At 46.1% G+C, this 25,638-nt stretch overlaps 1 protein-coding gene across 1 annotated transcript; it reads left to right on the top strand.

Moving 5' to 3' along the window:
- The first annotated feature begins 199 nt into the window (after nt 1–199).
- On the top strand, nt 200–25,638 carry LOC108940919 (plakophilin-3-like). Its single transcript, XM_029256059.1, has 13 exons — nt 200–443; nt 8,855–8,952; nt 10,758–11,530; nt 12,066–12,189; nt 13,667–13,871; nt 16,361–16,535; nt 16,631–16,748; nt 16,962–17,126; nt 17,318–17,500; nt 19,781–19,934; nt 20,145–20,340; nt 22,712–22,799; nt 25,553–25,638. Exons 1-13 carry the CDS (start codon nt 200–202, stop codon nt 25,592–25,594), a joined length of 2,565 nt encoding a protein of 854 aa, XP_029111892.1. The 3' UTR covers nt 25,595–25,638.

Raw genomic sequence — 25,638 nt, 5'->3', positions numbered from 1 at the left:
ATGACAGCGGCACGTTAGAAGAGGGCGGCCGGTGCACGCGCTCTCCCGCTCGCATTCCGCCACTAACTCACAAAGAGAGAGGCGCGTCCGCGTCCGACCCCACGCCGCGCCAGCATCGCGTCGCGCTCCTGGAAGTTTCTCGCTCTCTCCCCGCGCGGATTTTCGTCCGGCGTCGGCGTCGGCCCCCGTCCGTCCCGCGATGAGCGCCAGCGTGGCCCCCGACGCCGTGTTCCTGTCGGCGCTGCCGCCCAGCGGCTCCTCCATGTCCACGTACGCCGTGCCCACGGACGCGCAGCTCGAGCACGGAAACGCGCCGCTGGACGAGGCGGCCAGAGCGCGCCGGGTCCAGCAGCAGGTCCAGATGCGCCTGGCCGAGAAGTCGAGCGCGCCCCTGTCCAGCGTAGCGCGCGCGAACGGCTCCGTCTCCAACTACGCCTCCTCGGGTACGACTCACCTCACCTGTAGGCTAGTAGCTCGCTCTCCGCCTTATGGAATTACTCTACGCATTTATTATTATTATTATTATTATTAATGTATGTAGTGATGATAATATTATTTTTATTGTTACTTATTCTGATTTTATTGTTCTTGGTAGTATAATATATATATGGTAACATAACAGTGATAACAATATAGAAATTTTTGCAATTAAGAAAAAGCAGTAAGAATAAAACAGTATGCATACTATGCTGTACATAACACTTACATACTTGCTTTCGAACTGGAAAAGCATCTACTAGAGGTCTGAGCTCTGCAATGAGCTATATTATATCTACAGCTGGGAAGTACGAATTATAACTGAATTCAGCAGTGAGACATGATAGTTATACTGAATAATTGTCGAGTGAGGAACATTTAGGGGAGAAAAAGATTTACGAATGTCGCTGAGTGAGTTTGTGTCCTTTTGTAAATCTTTTTTTAAATTTTCCCCCCATGGAAGATTTCTAAAGGAACTTTTGCATTTGGAATTTGTGCAGAGAATGGAGGGGAAGCATTAGACGATTTCTGAAAAGGTTTCTTTCGCATCTGCTGGGAATTCATGGGCCACCCAACGAGCAAATATGGGGCCGAGCTCTAAAATCATGCATGCGTGGTTCTGAAACGAATGCGTATTTGGCGTAGTTGTGAATCCAGTTTTAAAGGCATTTTGCGAATCTTTTACGAAGCCTTTCACAAAAGTATGCCAGGCATGTGCCTGCAGACTGCTGTCGTTGCTCAAGACGGATCTCGGGAAGTGGCGGGCGACCCGTTGACACTGATTTGTGATGTTGTGCAGGCGCGACTGTTTCTCTAGGAACTGGGAGTCATCCGAGCAGGGTTCGAGCCTGATGTGAGTCTAGGTGTGTCGCCGAACGAACCACGTAGAGCCAGTTTCTCCACATCTGCGATTTCGCTCCGTTTTACATCATAAAGACGACGCCCGAGAGCCATAATGTGGACCTGGTAAAATGATAACATGATTGCATGTGTGACTGGGCCTTTTCAACCTGCGTCGTACCTTCTCTGCCCAACCCCTCCCTTCCTCTGAGAACAATGGTTTAAAACATTACGCACAAAATCAGCCACTAGCTCAGCAGATTTCTGCCTTAAGTTCCTGTTTTGACTTTAATATAAAATATGTATGCATGTTAAAAGACAGGTAGGTATTAGAACCATAGTTGTGCTACCAGTGCTGTGGAGTTGGAGTCGGAAGCAATTATTAGGTTACTGGAATCGGGAAAAATGTTCCGACTAAATGTATCGTATATATTGGCGTGTAAGTGGAGCCCAGAAATTAGAGGTGTGATGTAGGTTTAGACATATATTCGGCGGATAAGTCGACGGCCAAAAAAAATGCGCAACTTTTGGGCAGTGCCGTGGAATCGGAGTTGTGGACTTGGAGTTGGAAGCAATTATTGGGTTGCTGGAGTCGGAGTCGAAGGTTTTGTGTACCGACCCCCACAGCCCCGGTTGCTGCTCGTTGGTTACCTGTACGCAGCCGACTGCTCGACTGCTATGTGAAATGCGTCACGGGCCGGCGATGAAGTATCTTGACATCTTAAACATCGCAGTGGTGGAACACGTGGAAAGTGCCTTGAACTTGAGGTGAAAGTTACTGCGGTACGGTCAGTATTTCTTCATTCTAAGGGTTTAATATTACGTTGTGTAACCAAGCGGGGCTTTTATGCCGCTGCAGGTACGACAAGGGCGGACTTGTGAAAAGGGGACACTGCTGCGGGATCTTGTTGCAGGTCATTCTTCCCACCCCCCCCCCCCCCCCCCCACCCCCCCTCACTGTTTTACTCGAGATTTTCCTTTTCAGCGGGTTCATAAAGGATGACTGATCCCGCTTTATGTAGAGCCATGGGGTCTGCAGATCTTCAGGTGAAGGGTTTAGGAAACGGGGGGCGGGTCGTTCCGAGCAGTGGTGGTATCTCACTTTTTAAAAAAAACCCGCTCGCAAAGTTTCAGGTAGTACCTACCATCCAGGACTGGTGGGAAGGCGTCTTCGCCGGGTGTCCTTTATTGCCTTGTTACTTTGACACACGGTGAGTCGCCAGTTCGCAAATAATTTTCCTCCCTGTCGGTGTTAATTTCCAGCAGTGTGTGAAACCTGGCTGGAAACTCTGATTTACCACATCTTGCCCTGAACCGTGAAGGGAACGCTCTTTCTGGGACAAGGTCTCCAAAAGGCCATTCCTGTTGGGCTCCCAGGGCTTCTACCTACATGTAGACCATCTCCCCTGGCAAGTCCACGGTTAGTGTAAATGTTAACGGAAGCAAGGTACACTTCCGTACCCCTAGTAGTGACGTACTTGGTTTTACCACATCGTAAGCGATGTGAATAAACCTTCCTCCTCACATCAGTTACGTAATGCAGGACGTCCTCTTGGCCACTTTCACCATTTTTTTTTTTTTAGCGCAGTATACAATACAAAACCAAGTAAAAAGAGTGTAAAATCTACATTGTACCTAAAAATTGTATTAGACATTGTTGTAATAATTTGGTGAGATAAATGTCACCTTCTTGGGTAATTCCTGCGTGGTGCGTCATGGTTTGAAGTGCTCACCGATTTAGAGCCGTGTCCTGGACCAGGTCCAGTCGCAGCCATGTCACCTTGACTCATTCTCTGCTCACACGCTGGTGTGTCGCAGTGCGAGTGAGTGACTGTGTGTGTGTGAGAGGCCACTTCCTTACACACACACACACACACACACACACACACACACACGTTGTGCCTCCTTGCTGGGACACCGCTGCCGGTTGTCTTTCTATTCCACGTTTCTCGACATGTCGGCTCAGGTTGCGGGGTCTGGAACACACTCCGCACACACTCACGCGCCCCAGGCCAGCACACCTGGGCACCCCCCCCCCCCCCCCCCCCCCCCCTCGCTCCTCCTGCTCTTGAATGAAAGGTAACTTTAAAAAAAAAAAAAATGCATCCGAAATGAAGGGAATGCGAAAGGACATTCGAGGACATGTGGACGACACCAGCTGTTGGACCGTAACTTATTTTTTCTGAACTGTACCTGAAATACCTTCTCAGGTGTGTGTGTGTGTGTGTGTGTGTGTGTGTGTGTGTGTGTGTATATATATATATATATATATATATTATTGCCCAAACTGTGGATAAAAGCAGGGAACTGGTTTGCCACCTTTGAACATTTCTAAGCTGGACACACTTTTTTTTTTTTTTTTTTTGGTGTGTCTCCCCCAGCCACCCATTTTCCAAACAAACAAACAAAGGTTACAGTTGTCTGTGGTGTAATTTGATGTGGTGCATGAAAGCATAAAGCTTTAGATCGAATGTCTGCCAGGTTCTGGCTCAGGCGTGTGTCCCGTCTACGGAGGCTCAGCCCAAGGGCACTCGCTGCAGCGCTGCTCATTCTTTCCCCATGCCGGGTGTGGCCCTTCATCATCCATCCCCGGGACGTTATAGGAGGAGCCCGTTTATAAACGCACCGGGTTGAGGAATCTGGAAGGAGCCCCAAAAAAAAAAAAAAAATTGACTTTTAAAAAAAAAAAAATTTTAAATACTTTCGCTATACGTTTCCGCTGTTGCTTGAAGAGCTCGGTCATCGTACGGCGCTCGTTTTTGAAAATATTTCTTTCAAATTTGGGTTATAAAATAATGAGAATGAATAGAAAAAAATCTGTTTATTTTTTTTCTTCTTCAAATACCAAGCTGGGCCAATAAATGTGGGCTCTCTGCCATTCCATGGAGTGATCTATGGTCAGTGTGCACATCACTCCAGTATATTAATCCAGTATATTAAAGACTTTATTGAAGGTGCACTTTGCTCCTCTCCTCTGGATGCTCTCCAGAGTGCGTTCATGCGGCACGGAGGGGCCGCTGGCGTCCTGCCGCACCGGCTGCGCGAAGGCCACGCCCCGACCTCGCGCCCAAGGACATGTCCGTACGCACGACGCGCAAACATCTCGAGCGCGGCATTGATCGAAATGGGTGGATGCGGCCCCCGATTTGTAATCTGTAATCTTTAATCTTAAACAAACATGGCAACCAGGTGAACGTAGGAAGTTTTTTTTTTTCTTCCCCCCTGCGTGAAACCGAAATGCGAGAGTTTTGTCTACGTCCTGCCTTGAATGTTTCACGCCAAAAAATTGTGCCGCAAGTCAAAAGTTTCTAACAATAGTGATAGAGTAAGTTGATAAGGTTATGGTTAGAGCTGCTGCCTTTGGGTTCGGAGGTTGCTGGCTCGAATTTCCCCCCGCTGGTGTCGTACTCTTGAGCGAGGCACATACCCTAAAATTTCTCCCTTAAAAAAAAAATGTACCTGCATGTGTAACTGGGTAATTAAGAAAGATGCTTGCACATCTTTTCATAGCCATGTAGTTTGTCTTTTCCGGCACATTTTATCTTATCGACATTATTTACTCTTAGTCATAATAATAATAAAAAAAAAGCCTTGGTTATTTGCAGCATCTTTCTTAATTTAAATGCTGGTTTTGCATTGTCCTACAGCGGCAGAATACTTCTTATCACGTATTTTGCCTATCTTGCTATGACGTGCAGGCGCCGCTGTGGAAGGACTGTGTTTTACCGGGTCTCGATGGCTCGTAGGCGGTGTCGACCCACGCGGCGTGCCTACGTTTCTTTAACGTGATCCCTGAGCATCGCAACTGTAGGACTTTGGGTCACGTTCGGATCGTTTTCTCGGGTGTTTTAGCCGCGGTGACTACAGCTGCTGTTGAGTGCTGTTGGACTGTCCTCGACAGACACTAACTTGTGGCATGCAAACCATTCGCGACCTTCGGAACCCAACCCCCGCCCCCCCCCGTCTGGAACAGAGTGCCATGTCGGTGTCAAAGTTGGCTGGGCAGATTCCTCCCTTGAATCTCATACATCTCGAAATAATGTATTTTCAGAAGCTCTGGGGCTGTCCAGCGTTGAAGTGACATGAGCTGTCAGCGTTACAGAAATGGTTTTTGATGAACTATGATATTTTTATTGTTTTTTTTTGGTCTTTGGGTTAGGGTTTAGTCTTCCTTCTGTTCCATGGTCCTTAGGAGGACCAAACCTGCCGTTCGGGGCTCTGTTTGCAGCGCGGATTCTTCGCGGTCTCGCTGTTGTCGGCCGGGCCCGTCTGTTCGGGGAAGCGCTGTCGTGACCTCGCCCTGCGTGGAGCCGATAAGCCTGGGTGCGGGAGGAGGGGCCTTGTCATGAGGGAGGGATGGCCGGCAGACACATCTGGCTTTTGTTCTTCCCCGCTTAATGCCTGCGCGCGCGTGTGTGTGTGTGTGTGTGTGTGTGTGTGTGTGTGTGTGTGTGTGTGCGCGCGCGCGTCTCTCAAGCGCCTCCTTTTTCATGTATGTTCAGAATATATCCCTCCCTTGCTTAACTGTTTCTCTTACTTTCTCTTTATATACATAAATAATCAGGCCTTGGAAGTCGTCTTTACTCCGAGAATAGGATTTATTTCATTTACGTCCTTTTTTTTTTTTTTTTAAAAATTATAATTTTCATTATTTTTCAATTATGTTGTAAATAAAATTTGAAAAAAATCTCTATTATACTGTTGTTTTCAAATTATGTATGAACCGTTTAATATAATATAGTTTTTGTTCTGAACACAGGAAATGCAAATATTTACTTTGGTGCAGCTTCCTTCTTTATTAAAGTTTTTATCTGTCTCTCTCTGTCTTTAGAGCAGTATGTCCTGCAGTTGAGCTTTATTTAGTGTCTTTTCAAATAGAACCTTCCCACTGGGTGGGTGTAGAGGATGTAACGCAAATTAATACAGTAAATATAGTTAATAAATATGTAACAAGTTGTAACAGTGATGACAGTTTCAAACAGGTTCTTAATTTACTCTTCAGCTCTTAATATTAAGGCTGTCAGAAATGATTCAGTGGGTTTTTTTTTTTTTTTTTTTTTTTTTTTTTTTTTTTTCTCTCCCCCTCCTCCAATGAGCAAAATAATAATTAGGACATTCTTAGAATCAAACACCAAAACATTTTTAGAAACGGCTGGTTTAGTTTCGAATGTTATGGGAGCGCAGTGAATGTGTTTGCGATTCTTTCGGTGTTTTCAGCTCTTTTTATTTCCCTTTTACAATTTACTATTATCTTTTTGCTGCACTGATTTTTTTATATCATTGAATAAATTGCATAAAATGCATTTCTGCTCCATATCAGTGATTTTTAAATTTACATTCATGCTCTATATCAGTGCTGTAAAATACTCCAATTTTCTCCGTTCATTAAAAACAGTCTTTGTCTTATACCTTTGTCGAAGGCACCTTAAAGGGAGACTTTGCTAATTTCCTGCAGTTGGTGGTTGGCCTGTGCAGTATCTGATCCGAGTCCTCAGACGTGTGACAAGTAAAAAGTATGACACACTTTATCTTGCCAAATATTTGACATGCAAGACAAAAGGTAACATTTAAGAAATAAAAAAAAAAAAAAAAACATACTTTTTTACCCAAAATTATTTTCTATTTTTAATTTATATTTATTTTAATGATTCATGTGTAATATATTTATATTTTTTGTTCTCGAACATAGAAAATGCAAATATCTACTTTGGTGCAATTTCCTTCTTTATTAATAAAGTATTTGTCTGTCTGCCTCTGTCGGAACGTTGCTCAGTTAATATATTGTATTATGTGTGACCACCACCTCTGGACTCGGGGGTTGTAAGGTGGAATACCACCTCTTGAGCAGGGTACTTACGCTGAACTGATCCAGAAAAAATTAAATAAAAAAATTAAAATAATTAATAGATTAAAATCTGTATAAATGGGAAAATGATCCTAAGTAGCTCACCATTATAAGTTGCTTTCCTGAAAAGCATCAGCTAAAAAAAAAAAAAAAAATCAATTTAACCAGAAGGTTTAAAGTATTCGGTTATTGTGAGCATTGATGGATAAACGATTAACTTTATGTATATGAATCTTCCGTAGTGCCAAACAGGTGTTAGAACTTCTTTATATGACAGTCACTAAAATTGTCCTCACCGGCTGAGCCATTGAAACATTTCCCGAGTTTAAAAAGAGACTTGTTGGGTCTTCTAGGTAATCGGGAGGTACTGAGCTATGGTCGGTTGCCATCATTTAATTTGTTCACACGTTTGCACATGGTTCTTTCGCGTGAGACAGACTACCTTTGGACTTGTCTGAGGCGCCACCCGACTCTTGGTGTGTCGTCTTTATCTGCCGAGAAAGCCAGCCGGACCTTTGCTTGAAGGCGTGATTCAGCGAGTGACGCCGGTGTGGGGAGAACGCGCCGCCATTCCAGCAACGGTACTCCGTCGGCACGCCGTGGCACCGGTTCTTTAGCCGATCCTGACAAGATCCGATCCCTCGCGACACCCCAACCGGACTGCTCTGCTCCGCTCTGCTCCTCTACCTGTGGCTGCTCGGTGGTCCCAAGCACAAGAGATCCGAACTCAAAAGCAGCTGGTAGCGTCATAGTTAGAGCTACTGCCTCTGGATCCAAAGGTTGCAGGTTTAATCCCCACCTCTGCCTATAGTACCCTTGAGCAAGGTCCTTACAATAAATTGCTCCGGTAGAATTACCCAGCTGTATGAATGGGTAAATAATTGTAACCTTAACATTGTAAGTTTCTTTGGAGAAAAGTGTCAGGTAAATGAATAAATGTAAAACCACCAGTCTTTTGGTTCTGGCTTCAGTGTCGTGAAATGACTTCCCCCTCTCACTCAGAACTGCTGAATCCCTCTTAAAATTCAGGAAGGGTCTCGAAACATATCTTTCGGACTTCCTTCTGTCCTTATCTCCAATATGTACCATAAACATGTACCATGCTATGTTTTAAAAAAAAAAAAATACGTACGTATACAGCTACTTGTGTATCGTATACTGGTTTATATGGTGGTATGAGACAAACTTCGTGTACTACAGAATTATGTCTTTGGTGCCATGGTTAGGAGGGTAAAACAAAAAGAATGAAAGCCAAATACAGTAACGCACGAGACACTGTTAACAGCAACGTGGTCCGACTGAAAAGAAGGAAGTCTTTGTCCTACCTCGGGATCACGCCCCCACGAGCCAACAAACCGCTGTAGACGCTCAGTGTTTTGATGCGCGTCGCAAAGTATCGTCCATTTGTATGTAACTCGAATTTTTAATATCAGGTTTTACGGGGCGGGGTGGTTCGTAACTACGGGTTGTATGTAAGTTGGACGTTGGTAACCCAGGGACTGCCTGTATATATATTTGGTGTCATCTGTTTATATTTACCACTGCCTACTGGGTTGACTTTTCACACGTATATCATGTGTTGCTGCATGTTCAGTTTTTTTTTTTCTTTATTTTAAACAATATACTATATAGACATGTATGAAAGGCCATTTTTGGTGTGTAACGCGTGGTCGTCTTCTTTCTTCCTCCTAGAATACGGAGGCTCGGTGAAATACGCCACCTACAGCAACTCGGCTTCTGCTGGGTTCAGTTCGAGATCCCACATGTACAACATGGGCCGCACTTTGCCGGTGAGTATGGCATCGCACCCTGTTACCGTGTTATACCCTGGTCCCTTCGCCCCCTTCTCACGCTCGTCCGGCTCAGCTTTAGTGGACGGATGTTGCTGCCGTTACAAATGTTGATTAGAAATATAAGTGGGGACAGCCGGTAGCGTACTGGTTCCAGCTGCTGCCTTTGGACCCGAAGGTCGCAGGTTCGAATCTCACCTCCAACTGTAGTTCCCTTGAACGAGGTCCCTACCTTCACTTGCTCCAGGGGGAAAAAAAAAACAAACAAATTACCCAGGTGGGTGAATGATTGTAAGTTGCTTTGGAGAAAAGCATCAGCTAAATGTAAGGAACCGTGGGGGGGGAACTGCACGAAATGGCGTGCGTTTTTGCAACGCCTTGCGGTGTTGTTAGTCTCTGCTTGAAATGGCGGAAAAGAAAATAGGCGGCCGATCGTTTTTTGTCGAACCCTGGCCATTGAGCGTCCGTCCCGCCTGAGGTGTCGCTCAGCACTTGTTCATACAACGCAGATGGTGTCGCGTGCCTCTCCTCCGACAAAGGATTACAGTGACGCTGGTGTTCATCTGAAGGTTTCGCAGAGCACCGCGGTAACGCAGCGGAAAATTAAAAGCGCAACTGCGTCTGAACGGCCTCGGGTTCGGAAGCACTTTCTAAACTACGATACGAGGCGTCTTTATTTCCCACCGCAGCGCGCAAGTCTTGCTCCGGCGTTCCGAGATGACGCGAGGCTGTATTTTCAGCTCGTTTTCATCGTGCCGCAGCGAGAAACCAGTTCGACTGAAAGTGAGGTATTTCTCAAGGGACCTCCGGCACCATGTATGGACGCTGAAGATCGGCCTCGACGCTTGGCAGGTGGTGCCTCGCGATCCTCGAAGGGGCTCGGCTGACATCCGAGATCCCCGTAGCGGGAAGGGCTCCTTAAACGGCAAGAGTAGCCACTCCACCTTCAATAAGCGCTTGCTGTATGTAAAATACTTTATATTCTGTGCACATGAGGAGATCCGGAAGGTCACTGATGGCTGGTGGCGTGAGCTTTCCATGCGACGTGGGGCACCTGCGTCTGTATCTTCATTGTACTTCAAGCCTTATGAGTCCATTCATTGACTTCAGTCAGTGCGTATATAGCAACTCCTTAATCCTTTTATCGGGAACAATAACTGCGGCAGATAAAGTGCCGTGCCTTAGAATCGGTCCCCGCCCGAAAGTGGAACAGCCGACCGGACCGGGTGCGGCGGAACAAACGTTCGCTATTTTATTGCCGGTTTTTCAATGTTGCGCGAGCGTCTTAGATCTGGAAGCGTTAGATCTGTGAAACGTTTTCAAGCACCTGCAGGAAGAATAACTCTACGAGTGGCATTGCTTTCATAATCAAAAAAAAAAAAAAAGAAAGATTTTTCAGTCGGTGCAGAATGTTAATTATCATTAACTTATTAGTATTAACATTACGTTTGTCTGATCCTTTTCTCCAAAGTCACTTAGAATGTTAAGGTTACAGTTACTTACCCATTTATACAGCTAGGAAATTTTACTGGGGCAATTTAGGGTAAGTGCCTTGCTCAAGGGTACTACAGCTGGAAGTGGGATTCGAACCTGCGACCTTTGGATCCAAAAGCAGTAGCTCTAACCACTACGCTAGCAGCTGTTCGCTGTTATTATTAACGGTCACGATGACTAATTTTCTTCCATGCCACTCGCTGCTCCTTCCCACAGGTGATCCTGTACCTGTCTGTAAGGCTAGAACCCCCCCAGGGATCCCCTATCTGTCCGTCCCCTCGGTGTAACGGCGGCGTGTGCTCTTCCCCCAGAATCCGCGAATTTCCCAGTACTCGGGAGGCTTCTCTTCACGCTCTGCTGTGGATTTTGCTCCACGGCCAAGATCCGGCATGATGGGCACGGCGGGGGGCGGCATGTACCTTGACGAGCTGCCCGCGGCCGCCTATCAGACCAGCTCCCACCAGCAGATGATGAGTCGCTCCGTGAGCCGGCCAGACCCCGACACCCTGTCCGTGCACTCCATGCGCCTGTATAACCTTCCGCAGCAGGCCGCCCACGTATCAAGCTACGCGACCCATGACGGCAGCGAGGGCAGCCTGTCCGATCACGATGCTCCTCCCTACCAGCAGTCGGTCTTCACCGCCAGCAACGGCTTCGCCGCCCATTCGCGGCAGATGTCCGGATCCGCGTCCGCGCCAGCGACCATGCGGCGCTCTCTGAGCGGCACCCTGTCCCGCGGGGCCGTGGCCGGGGGTGGCGGGGTAATGGAGGTGGTCCAGCAGCACTCCTTTAAAGGCCCCGCCTACCGCACCATCAGCCGCATCAACAACCGCAACAACCGCATGAGCGTGGGCTCCATGTCGGGCACCGGCACTCTGCAGCACCAGGCGTCTACGGGCAGCGGCAGCCGCGTGGCCGTGGGCCAGATGATGGTCGGTTCTCAGGGCAGCATCGTAATTCCGTCGCAGCGTCAGGGCACCCTGTCCCGGGCCATGTCCGTCAAGAGCGTGCAGAGCGTGGGCAGGGGCGCTGATGTCATCGACAGCTGGAAGGAGATGACTGAGAGCATGGGGAACCTCGACGGGTGAGCGGCCGGCACCTAGTAACACACACCAGGGTTAAAATGCACCAGATGTTGACGTTCCTAAATGTATGTTGAGGATTTTTTTTTTGTTTTAAATCGATGTGATTTGCCTCTCCTTTTGTCAGCAGCTGCCAAAATTCAAAGGGGGGACACGGCTTTTCTTGTAACTCAAATCGTCAAACTCGTGGAGAGCAGGACTAGTAGATTTCAATCGTATGCTTTCGGCCACCGATCGCAAATCTTAGAAACCTAGCAGTTGAGGCAAACGAAGTGAGCGTGGAAAGTTTTTCTGCGTTTGTTTAGTGTGGATGTGGTGGAGGAGGTGGAGTCACAGCAGCGGAACAGGTCTGGGAGTGGCAAAGGCAGGTTCCCCTAAACACCTGACCGTTCTCTATTTAGTAGTGTTTTTTTTTTTTTTCTTTTTTTTTTTCTTATTTACTTTGTCAACAATCGAAGCTTTCGGTTCTCTTCGACTTACGTTTTTCAACGTCTTGCCTGTGCTAGCCTGCCTTTTCGGTCGTGTTTCTCCCTGCAGATTCTCCAACCTGGACATGATCACTGCCGTCAACTACCTGAGCACGTCAGAAGCAGATTTGCAGGTTTTGGGGGCCGCGTATATCCAGCACGAGTGTTACCATAACAACGAGGCCAAAAGTCAGGTACTGACTGATCCCGTCTTTGTGCCCTTCGCAGTCATGCAACCCTTGTGTCTTGTGTTGGAACCTCAAAATGTGAACAAATTGAACTTCTGATTTTATTCGTCTCATACGCAATAATAATAGTACGACGTGCAGCGCAACACTTTTCCGACTGGCCGCAATACATACTAATAGTAGAGATAAAAAAAAAAAGGGAAATACACATAAAAGAAATTACAGGAATACTACAAAAATATAAAGAATATGTAATGATAAAAACAGGGTAAAATAAAGTAAGATAAAAATATATTGATCTAGAAATATAGTAAAAAAAGGAAAATAGTTTAAAAAAAAAAAAAAAAAAACTAGGACTAAGAACACACTAGGGACTCAGGACCAGTAGTTTTTTTTTTTTTTTTTAGCTCAAAAGTCCAGCCAGTAGCTCAGAGTCAATAAAAGATTAATAATACAGCTCAGTCTCTTCATTTATTGATGTGTCCACTTTTGAACTTAACCCAAGGGGCCGATTGAGGGCAGAAACATGTTTGTCAGCATCTGGTCACTTTCAGTGCAGAATCAAAAAAAAAAAAAAAAATAATAATAATAAAAGATACGTAGGTCTATTTGTTTGCTGGACAGTTTCTGTAAAAGTCTCAGATGTAGCTATAATAAATAGAGAAGCTGATCCTGCACAGATCCATTTCTTGCGATTTGCTGCCAACAAATTGTGGCACGTAGGAACGGAACTCATTTTCACTCTGCAACGGAGAAATTTTGGGAATAGTGCAGTTAAGAGAATGTAATTTAAAATAAACTGAAAAGTCTTAGTCCAGGGGTTCGTTCCGCAAAACCCATCATAGGTCGAAAATATCGCAAGTCGAGAACTCATCTAATACACATCTACGTGAGAGACCGGGAGATGCGGATCGCTGCCGCTGCCCAGCATCGCGAGAGAGTATCGCACCGCGTATCGCTTGCCTGGGAGAAAAATCAAAATTCAAAGCACGATTTCTATTGAATGTTTATCTCCGGCTCACCATCGTAAAGTTGAAAAACCATAAGTTGACCCATCGTCAACGGGGACCACCTGCGTATGCTCGTTCGTTTCCCAAATGCTCGTAACACGAGGTACAAGTAGTATGCTAAGAATGGGGTGAGGTGCTGTGCCAAAATAATAATAGTGATGTAATTTCTGTCAAATTACATCATCTCGTCTCATCTTCTGTCCCGCTTGTCCTAAAAGTATTGCGTCATCATTATGTAAATTTCTGTAAATGCTGATGTAATAATACGATGTAATAACGATGTAATTACCGCAATGTATGCAGATGCTTATATTATGATTCTGAGCATTTGTACGTTATTTCGGTGTATGGTCTCTGGCTCCCTGTTTAATTCGCTTTCTGCAGCTACGGCTGTGACAAACATTGTCATATTTAAAATGGACCGGACGTACAGGTGAAGGAGGTTGTAATAGCGATAGCCGTCGTCCCGCCAGGTGCGTCAGATGAAGGGCATCCCAGCCCTGGTGCACCTTTTCAACAGCGAGAGCCAGGAGGTGCAGCGCTACGCCACGGGCGCCATGCGCAACATCATATACGAAAACATGGAGAACAAGACGGCGCTCATCGACGCGGGCGGCATCCCGCAGCTGGTGAGCGCTCTGAAGGAGCCCGACGACGAGCTCCGCAAGAACATCACGGGTACGAGTCGTCTGACTTGCACGCGTTACCGTCCGTTGACAAACCCTGTCACGCCTGCCTCCATCACGCTGCTCATTCTGAATCCTCCAAAAGCTTGTTCTCCATCACTGTGTTCTTACACAACCACACCCTGACCTTGGCTCTCTTCATTATTGTGGTAGGTTAGGGTAGGTTTACCATGGGTGGCATGGTGATACAGCGAGTACCACTGCTGTCTCGCAGCTCCTGGATGGCATGAGAGGACATGGGTTCGATCCCTGCTCAGTCTGTGTGGAGTTTGCATGTGCTCTGGTTTCCTCCCACAATCCAAAGACATGCTGTTCAGGTTCACCCATAGTGAGAGAGAGAGTGTGTGTTCCACTGATGTATGGATGAGTGACCCAGTGTAAGTTGTGTATCTAGCAGTGTAAATCACCGCGGTGAATAAGGTGTGTGGGCTGATGACACTACAAAGAGTTCATTGGAAGTTGCTTTGGAGGAAAGCATCTGCTAAATAAATAAATGTGAAATGCAGTAGGTGGGAAGGGCCGTTTCACCTCCCAGCCAAAAAAAATGACCAATTTCAGGGAACCAATAGCGGCTGCCCTTTCCTGCTAACTTTTTACACAGCTGGAGCTCCACAGCCTTCCACACCAAGAGTAAACAGTCCTTGAGATTCCTGGGCTTTTACTGCGTTGCCCTGCGAGATGTGAGTGTTGGGGGTAGCAGACGTTTATCTGGCAGCCGCTTATGTGGCTGCGTCAGCTTCTCCTGCACTTACTCATGAGATAAAGCAGTCTGGTGTTTGTGGGACAGGCAGTACGGTAACCTGTTCTTACCAAGAATTCCCCCCAGCGATGCTGCCCAGTTTCCACTTTTAGTCTGTGTGTAAGAACACAGTGAAACGCATAGTAGTACTGTGGTGAAGTAGAGCGTACCTGGAATTTTGCATGCACTCATTTATCTGATGCCTTTCTCCGAATCGACTTACGGTATTAAATTACGTGTTTATAAGGCTGGGCGGGCTCAGGGGTCCTACGGCCGGAGGCGGAGATCGAACCTGCGACCTTGGGGGTCCAAAGGCAGCAGCTCTCACCAATACGCTACCAGCTGATATGAAACAGTTTTGTAACATGTAATGTGTTGTTTCAACAAATGTTTACAAAAACAATAACTTGCCATTGTTTAGCCATTTAATCGAAATGGTACCGACCGTATATAGGGCAGGACACGCACCCAAACTCGGCGGTTACCTGCCGAGCTCCGCTCCCTAACCCCAACGTTAACTGGACAGTGAGTGTGTAATTAAGATGTTATTCGTTTATATTGAAGGGGACTGATAAAATTTAAAAAAATGCCACGTTGGGGGCATCTGGTACTGTAGTGGTTAGAGCTACTTCTTTTGGACCCAAGGGTTGCAGGTTCAATTCTCACCTCTAGCTGTAGTACCCTTGAGCAAGGTGCTTACCCTAAATTGCTCCAGTAAAATTACCCAGCCGTATAAATGGGTAAATCATTGTAACTTTAACATTGTAAGTCACTTTGGAGAAAAGTGTCAGAAAAATGAATACATGTTTAAAAAAAAAAAAAGTGAAATAACATTATTAAACTCAGTTAAAGACAATTAATGGAGTGGCTCGTTTATTGGAGCTCTTAAGACACGACTGGGTTGATGTACGAGCCTCCACGGTGGATGGTGCTTCGATGAATTCCCCTGTTGAGGATCGTATATTAACCCCACAGTGGATCTCTGTGCGTGATCTCTATGAAGAAGAACAGATGCGCTTCTGTGTCAGGACCACATGTTTTACCTCCTCTGCTTTGCATGTTGCACTTGAATTAGATCTTTCAGTGTGGGTATGTTGTTGGGTGGTAGCTGTGTTGTGGATCAGATCCGCTCAGGGCCACAAGGCTTTAGAAACACGACCCAGCCTGGTATGGACGTCTACATTTACAGTTGTTCATTTATCCGATGAGATACGGATACAGATACGATTCTTGAAGTACAGTCAAATACTCCAAAATCACACTTTTTTTTTTTTTTTTTACCAATATACATTAGATAAATGGTTGTAAGTAGAATTTGATTGGGAGTGTTATTTTTAAAGAGGAAATGTCCAGAAGTTTATGGTGCAGATACAAGATCAGAGGAGAAATGGGTCAAAAGGAGTTGTGTTTTCAGACTCATCTTGAATGTTGACGGGGATTCAGCAGTTCTGAGTGATAGAGGGAGCTCATTCCAACATGTTGGAGCCAGAATTGAGAACCACTGGGCTTCTTATTTTAGACTTTGTCCTCATTGGTGGAGGAAAATAGCGGTCTGGTTGGGGCATGGTGGGTGATCACATCCGTGGCTATAGGGAGTGACTGCCGAATGCATCCTGGCGGATGGTGTGTACCAGTTCAGTGAGTGGACCAAGTGTAGCTGAGTTATTGACTGTGACCTCCTCTCCTCAAGGTCCATCTTAAAAGTTCCTCTGCTGAGGACTTCTCTCTCTGCCTGCCTACAGGGATCTTGTGGAACCTTTCTTCCAAGGACAGCCTCAAGGAGAAGCTGGCCAAGGACACCCTTGGGGAACTCACAGAGAAGATCCTGGTGCCCCTGTCTCAGAGCAAAGACAGTGAGAGGATCCAGCAGAGCCCTTCCGAGGTGGATATCTTCTACAACACCACCGGGTGCCTCAGGTACGGGAGGACGAGGACTGCAGCACGCGTATCCCTCTCGTCAGTTGTTGCTATTGTAAGACCTGACCAGGATCTCTCTGCGGCCCTTCGCTAAGGAACCTGAGCTCTGTGAACGAGAAGACGCGGACACAGATGCGGGAGACGCGTGGGCTGGTGGACTCGCTGGTGAGCTACATCCGGAACTGCATCGAGAACGGCAGTGCGGAGGACAAGGTGAGTCTGGAACTGAGGGCGTACGGCTGCGTGGAAGCAGCATTCTTCTCCATGTCTCCCACTCACTTCTCTCTGCTTTAGGGAGTCACGCATGTGTGGGCCCAATTATTCACCATGGAATCTGGTGGGGGGTTGGGGTGCCTTGGTGAGCTCTGTCTGGATTGCCACGTGACCTCACGCTCACCCTTCATCCCCACCGTGTTCATCTTCCAGGGCGTAGAGAACAGTATGTGTGTCCTCAGGAACTTGTCATACCAGCTCTACAACGAGATGCCCCCCTCTGTCATTATGCGGCTGGAGGGACCCTCGAGGGGGCAGGACAGCTCGAGGGGCGATGCCATTGGCTGCTTCACTCCCCAGAGCAAGAAAGCGAAAGACGTATGTAGCGGCAGTCGTACACCTGTCTTTTTTTTTTTTTTTTTGGATATGATTTCATATTTTGATATGTGCAAATGCGTGTTGGTGTTTCTCTAGCGAACCCCTTGTTACATATTGAAAGCACAAGCAGACGTATGGTAAATATAGCCTGAAATACTCACCGTGGTTTACTCCCTTTGTCCCCGCCGTAGAGGCAAAACCAAGACCTGTCCCTCTTCGCGGCGGTAGCAAAGGATCCGAAGGGGCAAGAGTGGCTCTGGCACCCCCAGGTGGTGGGGTTGTATAACCGCGTGCTGCAGCGCTGCGAGATGAATACCGTAACGCGTGAGGCAGCTGCCGGTGCCCTGCAGAACATCACTGCTGGAGAGAAAAGGGTAGGCCACGCCCCCTTTTTGAGGGGGGATGTCGCTGCTTAAATTGAGATGGGGCTACAGGTGTTGCAGTAGGTGGTTAGAAACAGTACCTTTGCTCCCAGAGGATACAGGTGCGAACCCACCTACCTCCTACGGTATGCTTGAGCAAGGTATCAACTGATACGGTAAAAGTTACCCAACTGTATAAATATGTAAATAGTTGAATGAAGCACTGTAAGTTGCTTTGGAGATGAATGTAAACTGTAGGGCTCTGCTTTACTTTAAAGGTTTATGTTTGGAAGCACAGAATTAGGAACTTCTTATTCTTAATGGCACTTATGTCAGGAAATTAGGTTGCACTTCATCATGTTAAAGAATTATTGTTATTATTATTATGCACTGATTATGCATCTATTATGCATCGTCTTCAACAACAGCTTGTCAGAGTGATTTACGGTAAGAATGGGCATATATGGGGTTCAGAAATGACAACATTCAGAGATTTACGTGGAAAAAAGGTGCAGCAGATTTAAGTTTTAAATTATTAGAAATTATGTATGAATATGAATAATATGTATGTATTGTATGAGTAATATTTAATATGAATATGGGACTCGCAGAGGGTGGTAGCACAGTGGTTAGACCTGTTGCCTTCTGTGAGCCCCATATTCATATGATTAATATTTAATACAATTCATACATACTGCTGTAGTGCCTTTGAGGAAGGTACTCATCCTAAAATTACTCCAGTAAAAATTACCCAGCTGTATAAATGGGTAAACAATTGTGTGTGTGAACAGTGTAGGTCACGTTGGAGAAAAGCGTCAGGTAAATGAATAAATAAGTACCTTAGCGGAGAAAATGTTGGTCAAACTAAATGTGCCCTTCAAAAGTGAATACAAAGAGTTCTAAAATATTGCAAAGTATCACACGGAATTCACTTAAGAGACGCTGAAGTGTTTATTAAAAATGACTGCGGAAGGCGCGACGCCTTCGACTCCCGGCTCTGATTAACAGGATTGTCGGCATTCCGTTCTTTCGCTCGAAAAGGTCGCCTTTTAATGGTCAAGATAATTTGAGCGAGGAGCTGAAATGGACCGAAAGAGGCCGAAGGAGATAAGATAAGAGGGTCCGGCGATTTGGCCTTAATGGGGTCGGAGACGGCACCTTTCGGTCCGGACGGTTCTGGAGATGAATGGGCGTAAGGCGATAAGGGAGGGTAGCGTAATCGTTGGCGCGACGGTGGGAGGGCAGGTTCTCGAAGGTGCCTCGCGTGCGTGTCGGTGACCTCGGAAAGGAGTACGTTCCCGTGGAAACGAGGTCAAGCTACCCCCTTTCTGCAGGGGAGGACTAAGATATGAAGGAGTCTCAACTTTCGCGCGGAGTCGCGTTGTGGGCGAAGTCGGCGTTTACGGCTTTCTGTAAACGGCGTGAGGACGAGCTGACGCGTCTCGGTGTTTTGGGCTCTTCTATTCCATGAGGGTGAGTCACAGCAGCTGAATGATTAATATGCGGCAGTGGTGTATTGTGCTGTAATTTATATGGGAAGTGCTGAGGGAAGCGATCCATATTTACCTCCTGACAAATTTTGGAGGGAAAAAAGCTGCACCGTCATCACTCTGCTGCTTGTTTCTTCTATATTGGTCAGACAGCTAAATGAAAAAGACTCGAGTACAGTATGTTTTCTGTAGTTACATTTACTAATTTAGCTCACGTTGTTCTTCAGAGCGATTTTCCATGTTAAGCTACTTACCTCATGTTGCCTATTTATACGGCGTTGTCATTTTTTTACTGGAGCGATTTAGGGTGTGTTCATTTGTGTAAGGTGTAAATTTAGGGTAAGTGGGGACAACTGCTACTGTAGTAGTTAGAGCTACTGCCTCTGGATCCCAAGGTCACAAGTTTGATCCCCATCTCCGGTTATAGTCCCCTCAAGCAAGGTATTTACCCTAAATTGCTACACTAAAAATTACCCTGCTGTATAAATGGGTAAATAATTGTAAGCTTGACATTGTCAAGTCGCTTTGGAGAAAAGCATCAGCTAAATGAATAAATGTCAGTTTTACTCACGGAGTACTGAAGCAGGAGGTGGGGTTCGAACCCGAGTCCCTGGAGGGCAAGGCGGTAGTGCTAACAGCTGCGCTACCTGCTGCCCCCCGCACTTACATTTCAAATTTCAGAAAGTGATGCTGTCGGTGGCAAAGACATATGTTGACGTGGTGTGTTGGTGTCACGTGGACTCTGGTGCTGGGGCCACCTGTTTGGCCCATTGGGTAATGGGACTCTGTGCGCCTCCCCCAGTGGGCGTCGGTCCTGAGCCGCACGGCGCTGGAACAGGAGCGCATGCTGCCCTTGCTGCTGGACCAGCTGCGGACCCACAGCGACCAGGAACTGCGCTCGCTCACCGGCTTCCTCAGAAACCTTTCGCGCCATACCAAGGACAAGGGCGACATGGGTGAGCCTCTCCTCTCGCGCATGGTTCAGGGAGACCTTAGTGTTGCCTTTAGACGTGGTTTTCTAGGCATTGGGCTCTTCGATTAAACGTAAAGCACTGCCCGCACAAAAAAAAGTTCCAAGATGACGTAAAAAAATTCCTAGGAACTGTCCCAAGTCTATGTGCGGTTCCTGACCACAACCTTCCAATCCTTCTGGGTTTGCGCTCCAGCCACCAAGGTGGTAAACATCCTGGTGTCCAAGCTGCCCAGTGATGGGTACCAGAAGGAGCCTTCCAGTGATGTGGTGGTCAACATCTGCGGGGTCCTAAACAACCTCGTGACGGGCAGCTCTTTGGCCGCCCGCGACATCACCTACTTTGACGGTCTTGGGAAGCTGGTTGGCATCAAGAACTCCCACGACAACAGGTAAGGCTGCGCATCCCGGGACATGAGGTGGCGGTTTGAACTTAAGCGGACAAACCCGTAAACTCAGCAAGCTCAACTTGAGGGCTCGCAGGGTTGCGTTGGGTTTTCTCGATTTCGCCTCTTAATTTCCCCACGGAAGAGTCAACTGGATCGTAACTAATTTCAGCCGGAGCTCCTGGTCTCGGTCAGGCTATGATTTCCATGGATCCTCTGAAACCTGCAGTCCTCCAGCCCTGGAAGCCTGTGGTTGTGCATCTCGGCTGTAAAGCCAACGCAGCATGAGTTCTCCTCTAAATATGTCAGAGTGCTATAAAGAACAGTAGATCACAGCACCAGACGTTCTAAATAAAGCTGCCGAAGGAGGATGCGGAAGCAAACGAGCCCATCTGCTTGTGCACGGACGTGCTTTGGAGTCAGTCTGCGGGTAGGGAAGCAGCGATGGGCCTCGTGGACTAAATACCGCACGATATACAGATGTCCTTTCAAGGTCACCCACTTTCTCATGTTACATGTAACGCTTTACGGAGCCAACAAACCCAACAAGAAGAGCCATCGATGGCTGAATCGGTTTCGTGTGACGTACGGGTCTTTTTTTTTTTTTCCCTTTGTGAAATGTCTGAGGGAATCTTCTGGAAAAGTCTCCCAAATCATTCGGCGGAAGGTGCAGTTCCTGTAAGATGAAATAATGTTGAAAGACGTTGGTAAGGTTTGTCTGTTGGGACAAAGACGCTTTCGATGACAGGCTTGTGCATGAAGGCCAAGCAATGCTGCTCTGCACGACCAGACAAGCTTTGTACGGTTGAGCTGGAACTCCCCCATTGGGGGGGTCTCGTAATTAAAAATTTTTATTTTTTATTTATTTTTTTTTCTTTTAGCTGCTGTATGTAGAGAGGGTTTTTTTTAAGGTTATACGATGATTGTCAATTAGATCCTTTCCTCCGAGATCCTCACCGCCAGGTTCGGGAAGCAAAGCTGTTGACGCCAAGTCCTCCTCGCTGAATTTCACCTCTAAGTATGTGTTGGAACCCATAGGCAAAATCCCAGACAAGAACCTCTTAAAAATTATGATATCTCTTATGTGGGTAAAGGTCAGCTTGTAAAACTTCGGTCTAAGAGCATCGGGCTGGAAATGAGCTTCTGAGAACTTGACCCGCTTTCCATGGACAGGAGCAGCTCTGTGGTTTCGACGAACCTGTGATTTTGTTATTGTTCAGCAGACTTCAGATCTTTTTTTTTTTTTTTAAACTTTATTCATGGTCTTAGGAAGGGGAGCCGAGTAGCGAATCGCTGGTCATCCTAACTGGTTTACCGTCATTTCACTGTACATGGGTGTGCAGCGTAAATTAAATGTTTACACTGACTCATGTGTAACATACATTGACCCCGTGCCACAACAGGCAGTAAACATCATTCGCGCATACAAATACAGACGTGTGTGTGTGTGTCTGTACATGCACGCATATATATTATATATACACACGTGATAAGTGTGTGTGTATATATTATATATATACACACACATACACACATACTGGTCTATATATATATATATATATATATATATATATGTATATGTATATATGTTACATTATCTCTTAACACACACACACACACACACACACACACACACACGTGTGTGTTACTAAGAGATAATGTAACAGCAGCCCCTGATTGCTGAAGTACCAATAACATAAATGTCAGTAGGTGACGTTTAGTGTTTAGAGCTACCGCCTCTAGACTCTGTCTGCATCTTCGAATCCCCTCTCCAGCCCTAATACCCTTTAGCAAGGTACTCACCCTAAATTACTCCAGGAAAAAAAAAAAAAAAAAAGTTACCCAGCTGTCTAAATGGATAAAGTAGCTTAATTACCATTGGAAAATCATCTTGGAGAAAACTGAGTAAATGATATGAAGTAATAAGCATCATTAAAAAAAAACACTTATTTTCAGTTGGTCATAATACTTTGCATGAGGCCCTTAGAATAAGGTGCAGATATAATGATTAACTGATATGTAGTCACATAATTTCCCATGAAATACTTACATTTAGCTGACACTTTTCTCCAAAGTGGCTTGCGGTGTTAATCTACCTACAGCTATTCACCCATTTATAGAGCTGGGTAATTTTACTGGAGTAATTTAGGGTAAGTACCCTGCTCAAGGGTACTGCAGCTGGAGGTGAGATCTGAACCAGCAACCTTTTGGATCCAAAAGCAGCAGGTCTACGTTACCAGTAAATGCAGAGTGTCGACTTGTTCGGTGTCGTTAATGTTTGTTGCATTGCTACACCTTGGGAGTAAACGTGGTAAGTTTGGTGTGAACGCTGTCAAGGGTTCTTGTATTAATGAGCTGGTGATCTTTCCTCCCTCAGCCCTGGGAAGCTGAAGGCGGCGAAGGCAGCCGCCACCGTGCTGTGCAACATGTTCCAATACAAGAAGCTGCACAAGGACTATAAACAGGTGAGGGCGGCGCTTTCGGCCACCGTCGAACCCCGGGCAAAGGGGCTCCTTAGCTCGGCGCTTCTCCGCAAGCAATTCGAGGCGCAATCTGTGCACGGTGCTTCGCTCAGATATGTTCTTTGAATGGAGCTGTTATGCAAGTTAGTATTTTTTTTAAATTTTTTTTATTTATGGGGGGCTCAAGATAAGGAGATGCCTTCAAATAAAGATGTGTAGCCTTTGGTTTGATTCGGATAAGATGAAGTTCAGCTGAGGACTTTATCTGTGACCGATAAGAAACCCATCAGTTTATCTTTGGGTGGGAGTGGAGTTCTTTGTTTTTCCAAGTCTCTCTTGTTTTCATGCGATGTTCTCTGTCCCAGCTGCTACCCACACTATACTTCAAATCGCCGATCCTTCCTGTTCCCTTTGTAGAATAGCTCAGGGGAAGTGCGGGAAAAACACGGGGGATGGGATCTCATCACGTTTCGGTGACAAGTTATTGCCAAAAATTAAAAAAAAAAAAAAAAAAACAAACGTCTGGGATTTTCCTGCTATGTTACTGTGCGTGAAGGAACTGGTAAATCTCACAGGTATTGGGTTTACTGTCCTGCATCAAACAGTGGTGCTCTTCTGGGATCCCTGCAATCGATTGCTCTTCCACGCTCTCTTAGGACTCGGAAACTGAGGTTGATCTCTTGGAGATCCTGTGCAATGACTATAATAGCAGAAGTGCAGCCAAGCACAGGATCTCCGTTCTGCTATTATAGTCACTGCACAGGTTTTACGCAGCTACTCGTGTGATGAACGTCAGTTCATACGGTGGAAAGAAGCCGGTTTAGAATCACGCGTCTGCATCTATGTGTCTCCTTCTCCTAATGTAATGAACACGTCGTATTTTCCACGAGATGTTCGCCGCTTCGGAGAAAAGCGTTTGATAAACGAATAAATGTCAATGTTAATAAGGGCTTCCCATGGTGCATAAATCAAGACGGTCTAATCCACGGAGGCTTTGGGCTTCTTTAATCCCATTGCTAACGCCAGCGTCACGCCTTCACTGACTGCTGCTTATTTTAGCATGTACGCAGATTTCTAGAAGATGTTTCGAATTCTGGAGCAGAACACGAACAATATTCCTTGCGTGTGAAATACCCCGTTTGCGTCGCATCGCGGCCTTTCCGCGCCGCGTAGGCGGTCGAGTTTAAAATGCCGAGATGGTGAATAACGTTGGCTTTTCGTAATCTGCCATCGTGAAAGTGTCTTTCAGCGGGGTAACTACCACCCCGTCGCAGCGTGCGGACACGTTTAGTGTGTGTCGGTGTAAATCGCGGTACGCCTACCCTGTCACGTGGTGAGCCGCTCCCTAGGGCTCTTTTCTCTCGAGTTTGAAATGCAAACAATGAGGATCTGCTTCGCGCAAACAAACGCGAAAACTCAACCTTTCGCACGCTTGCTTGCTCACGGTCGCACGCTCGTGAGCGCACTTTCACTGAGGCTTGCTGGGGGGGAAGGAGTCAGCGACCGCACCTCCTCCTCCTCCTCCTCCTCACCTGGGTCACGTTCCCAGGCTGCTCTCGTCCAGCAAGTGGTAATAGTTTCCCTCTTCTTCTCAGGCTGCTCTCTTGCTGTTTGTCCAGCTGTCCCTGTGAAAACACACACACACACACACACACACACACACACACACACACACACACACACACACACACACTTGCTGAAACCGCTTGTCCCAAGTGGGGTCGGGGCGAGCCGGAGCCTAACCCGGCAACGCGAGGGGGAGGGGACACACCCAGGACGGGACGCTAGTCCATCACAAGGCGCCCCAAGCGGGACTCGAACCCCAGACCCACCAGAAAGCAGGACCCAGCCAAACCCCACTGCGCCACCATGCCCCACAACCTGTGAAAATATCAAAAAAATAAAAAAAACAGATGCCTTAAGGACAGGAAGGGACAGTTTTGTTTGGTCTTGGAAATCACATTTTTCCCTTGCGTTTATGTTCTTAATTCATAGGCTGCTTTCCTGAGTGTAAACAGCTCTTTTGTCCTTTCTATGTTCTTTAGTGAATTGAGTTCTATTGCTTCACCAAACAGAATCGCGGTCGATTTCATTTGGCTATTTTGACCCAGGTCAAGATTATAAAAATACTCTTCATTGTCAACGGGAAAACACATTTCTACGCATCGGTTTTGAATTAAAAATTTAGGAGTTTGAGAATTTTTCTTTTTTTTTTTTTTTTTTATTTTTCGGTTTTGAGTTAAGAATTGAGAGGTTTTTGAATTTTTTTTTATTTGAATTATAAATGTAGAGGGTTTTAAGAATTTTTTTTCTATGTTTTTTGGTTTTGATTTGAGGGTTTTAAGAATCCCCATTTGCATCTATGTCTCCCTTCCTGCTAATGTAATGAACACATTGTATTTTCTATAAGATGTGCGTCACTTCACAAAAAAGTCTCCGATAAATGAATACATGTGAATTACCAATGTAAAGCACAAAATAACAGTACATAAGTATTCATCCCCTTTACTATGACTCCTCAGCTGTGGTGCAACTAATTGATTTTAGCAACTTAGTACATTAAAGGGGTGTGTAAATTTAAATCACTTCATGTGCTTTCAGGGCAAATGCAGTAAAACATGGGAAAAATCTTGGTGGGAGGGTTCAGTATAAGTTCTGTATCACTGACCGATATTATTTAAAATGCATTTGTATAATGTTTTCCTTTGATCCATAAATCATAACTTCACACCGTGTCTCTGTCTCTTGTTTTTCAGAAAGGGTTCACGAGGATGGATTTTGCGGATATGACCATTTAGAACTGGACCGCAGTAGCAGTTTTTTTTTTTTTCCCCCCCCTCCC

This window comes from Scleropages formosus, chromosome 11, assembly GCF_900964775.1.
Source record: "Scleropages formosus chromosome 11, fSclFor1.1, whole genome shotgun sequence".
NCBI lineage: Eukaryota > Metazoa > Chordata > Actinopteri > Osteoglossiformes > Osteoglossidae > Scleropages > Scleropages formosus.
Note: the sequence above shows the minus strand (reverse complement) of the source record. Positions and strands in the feature narration are given on the sequence as shown.

Excerpts from the sequence above, each read along its gene's own strand:
- LOC108940919 (XM_029256059.1), top strand. The coding sequence starts at position 200 with ATGAGCGCCAGCGTGGCCCCCGACGCCGTGTTCCTGTCGGCGCTGCCG. Across the intron at positions 17,127-17,317 it reads AGAGCAAGAAAGCGAAAGAC|AGGCAAAACCAAGACCTGTC; the intron begins GTATGTAGCGGC and ends TCCCCGCCGTAG. Across the intron at positions 22,800-25,552 it reads TGCACAAGGACTATAAACAG|AAAGGGTTCACGAGGATGGA; the intron begins GTGAGGGCGGCG and ends CTTGTTTTTCAG.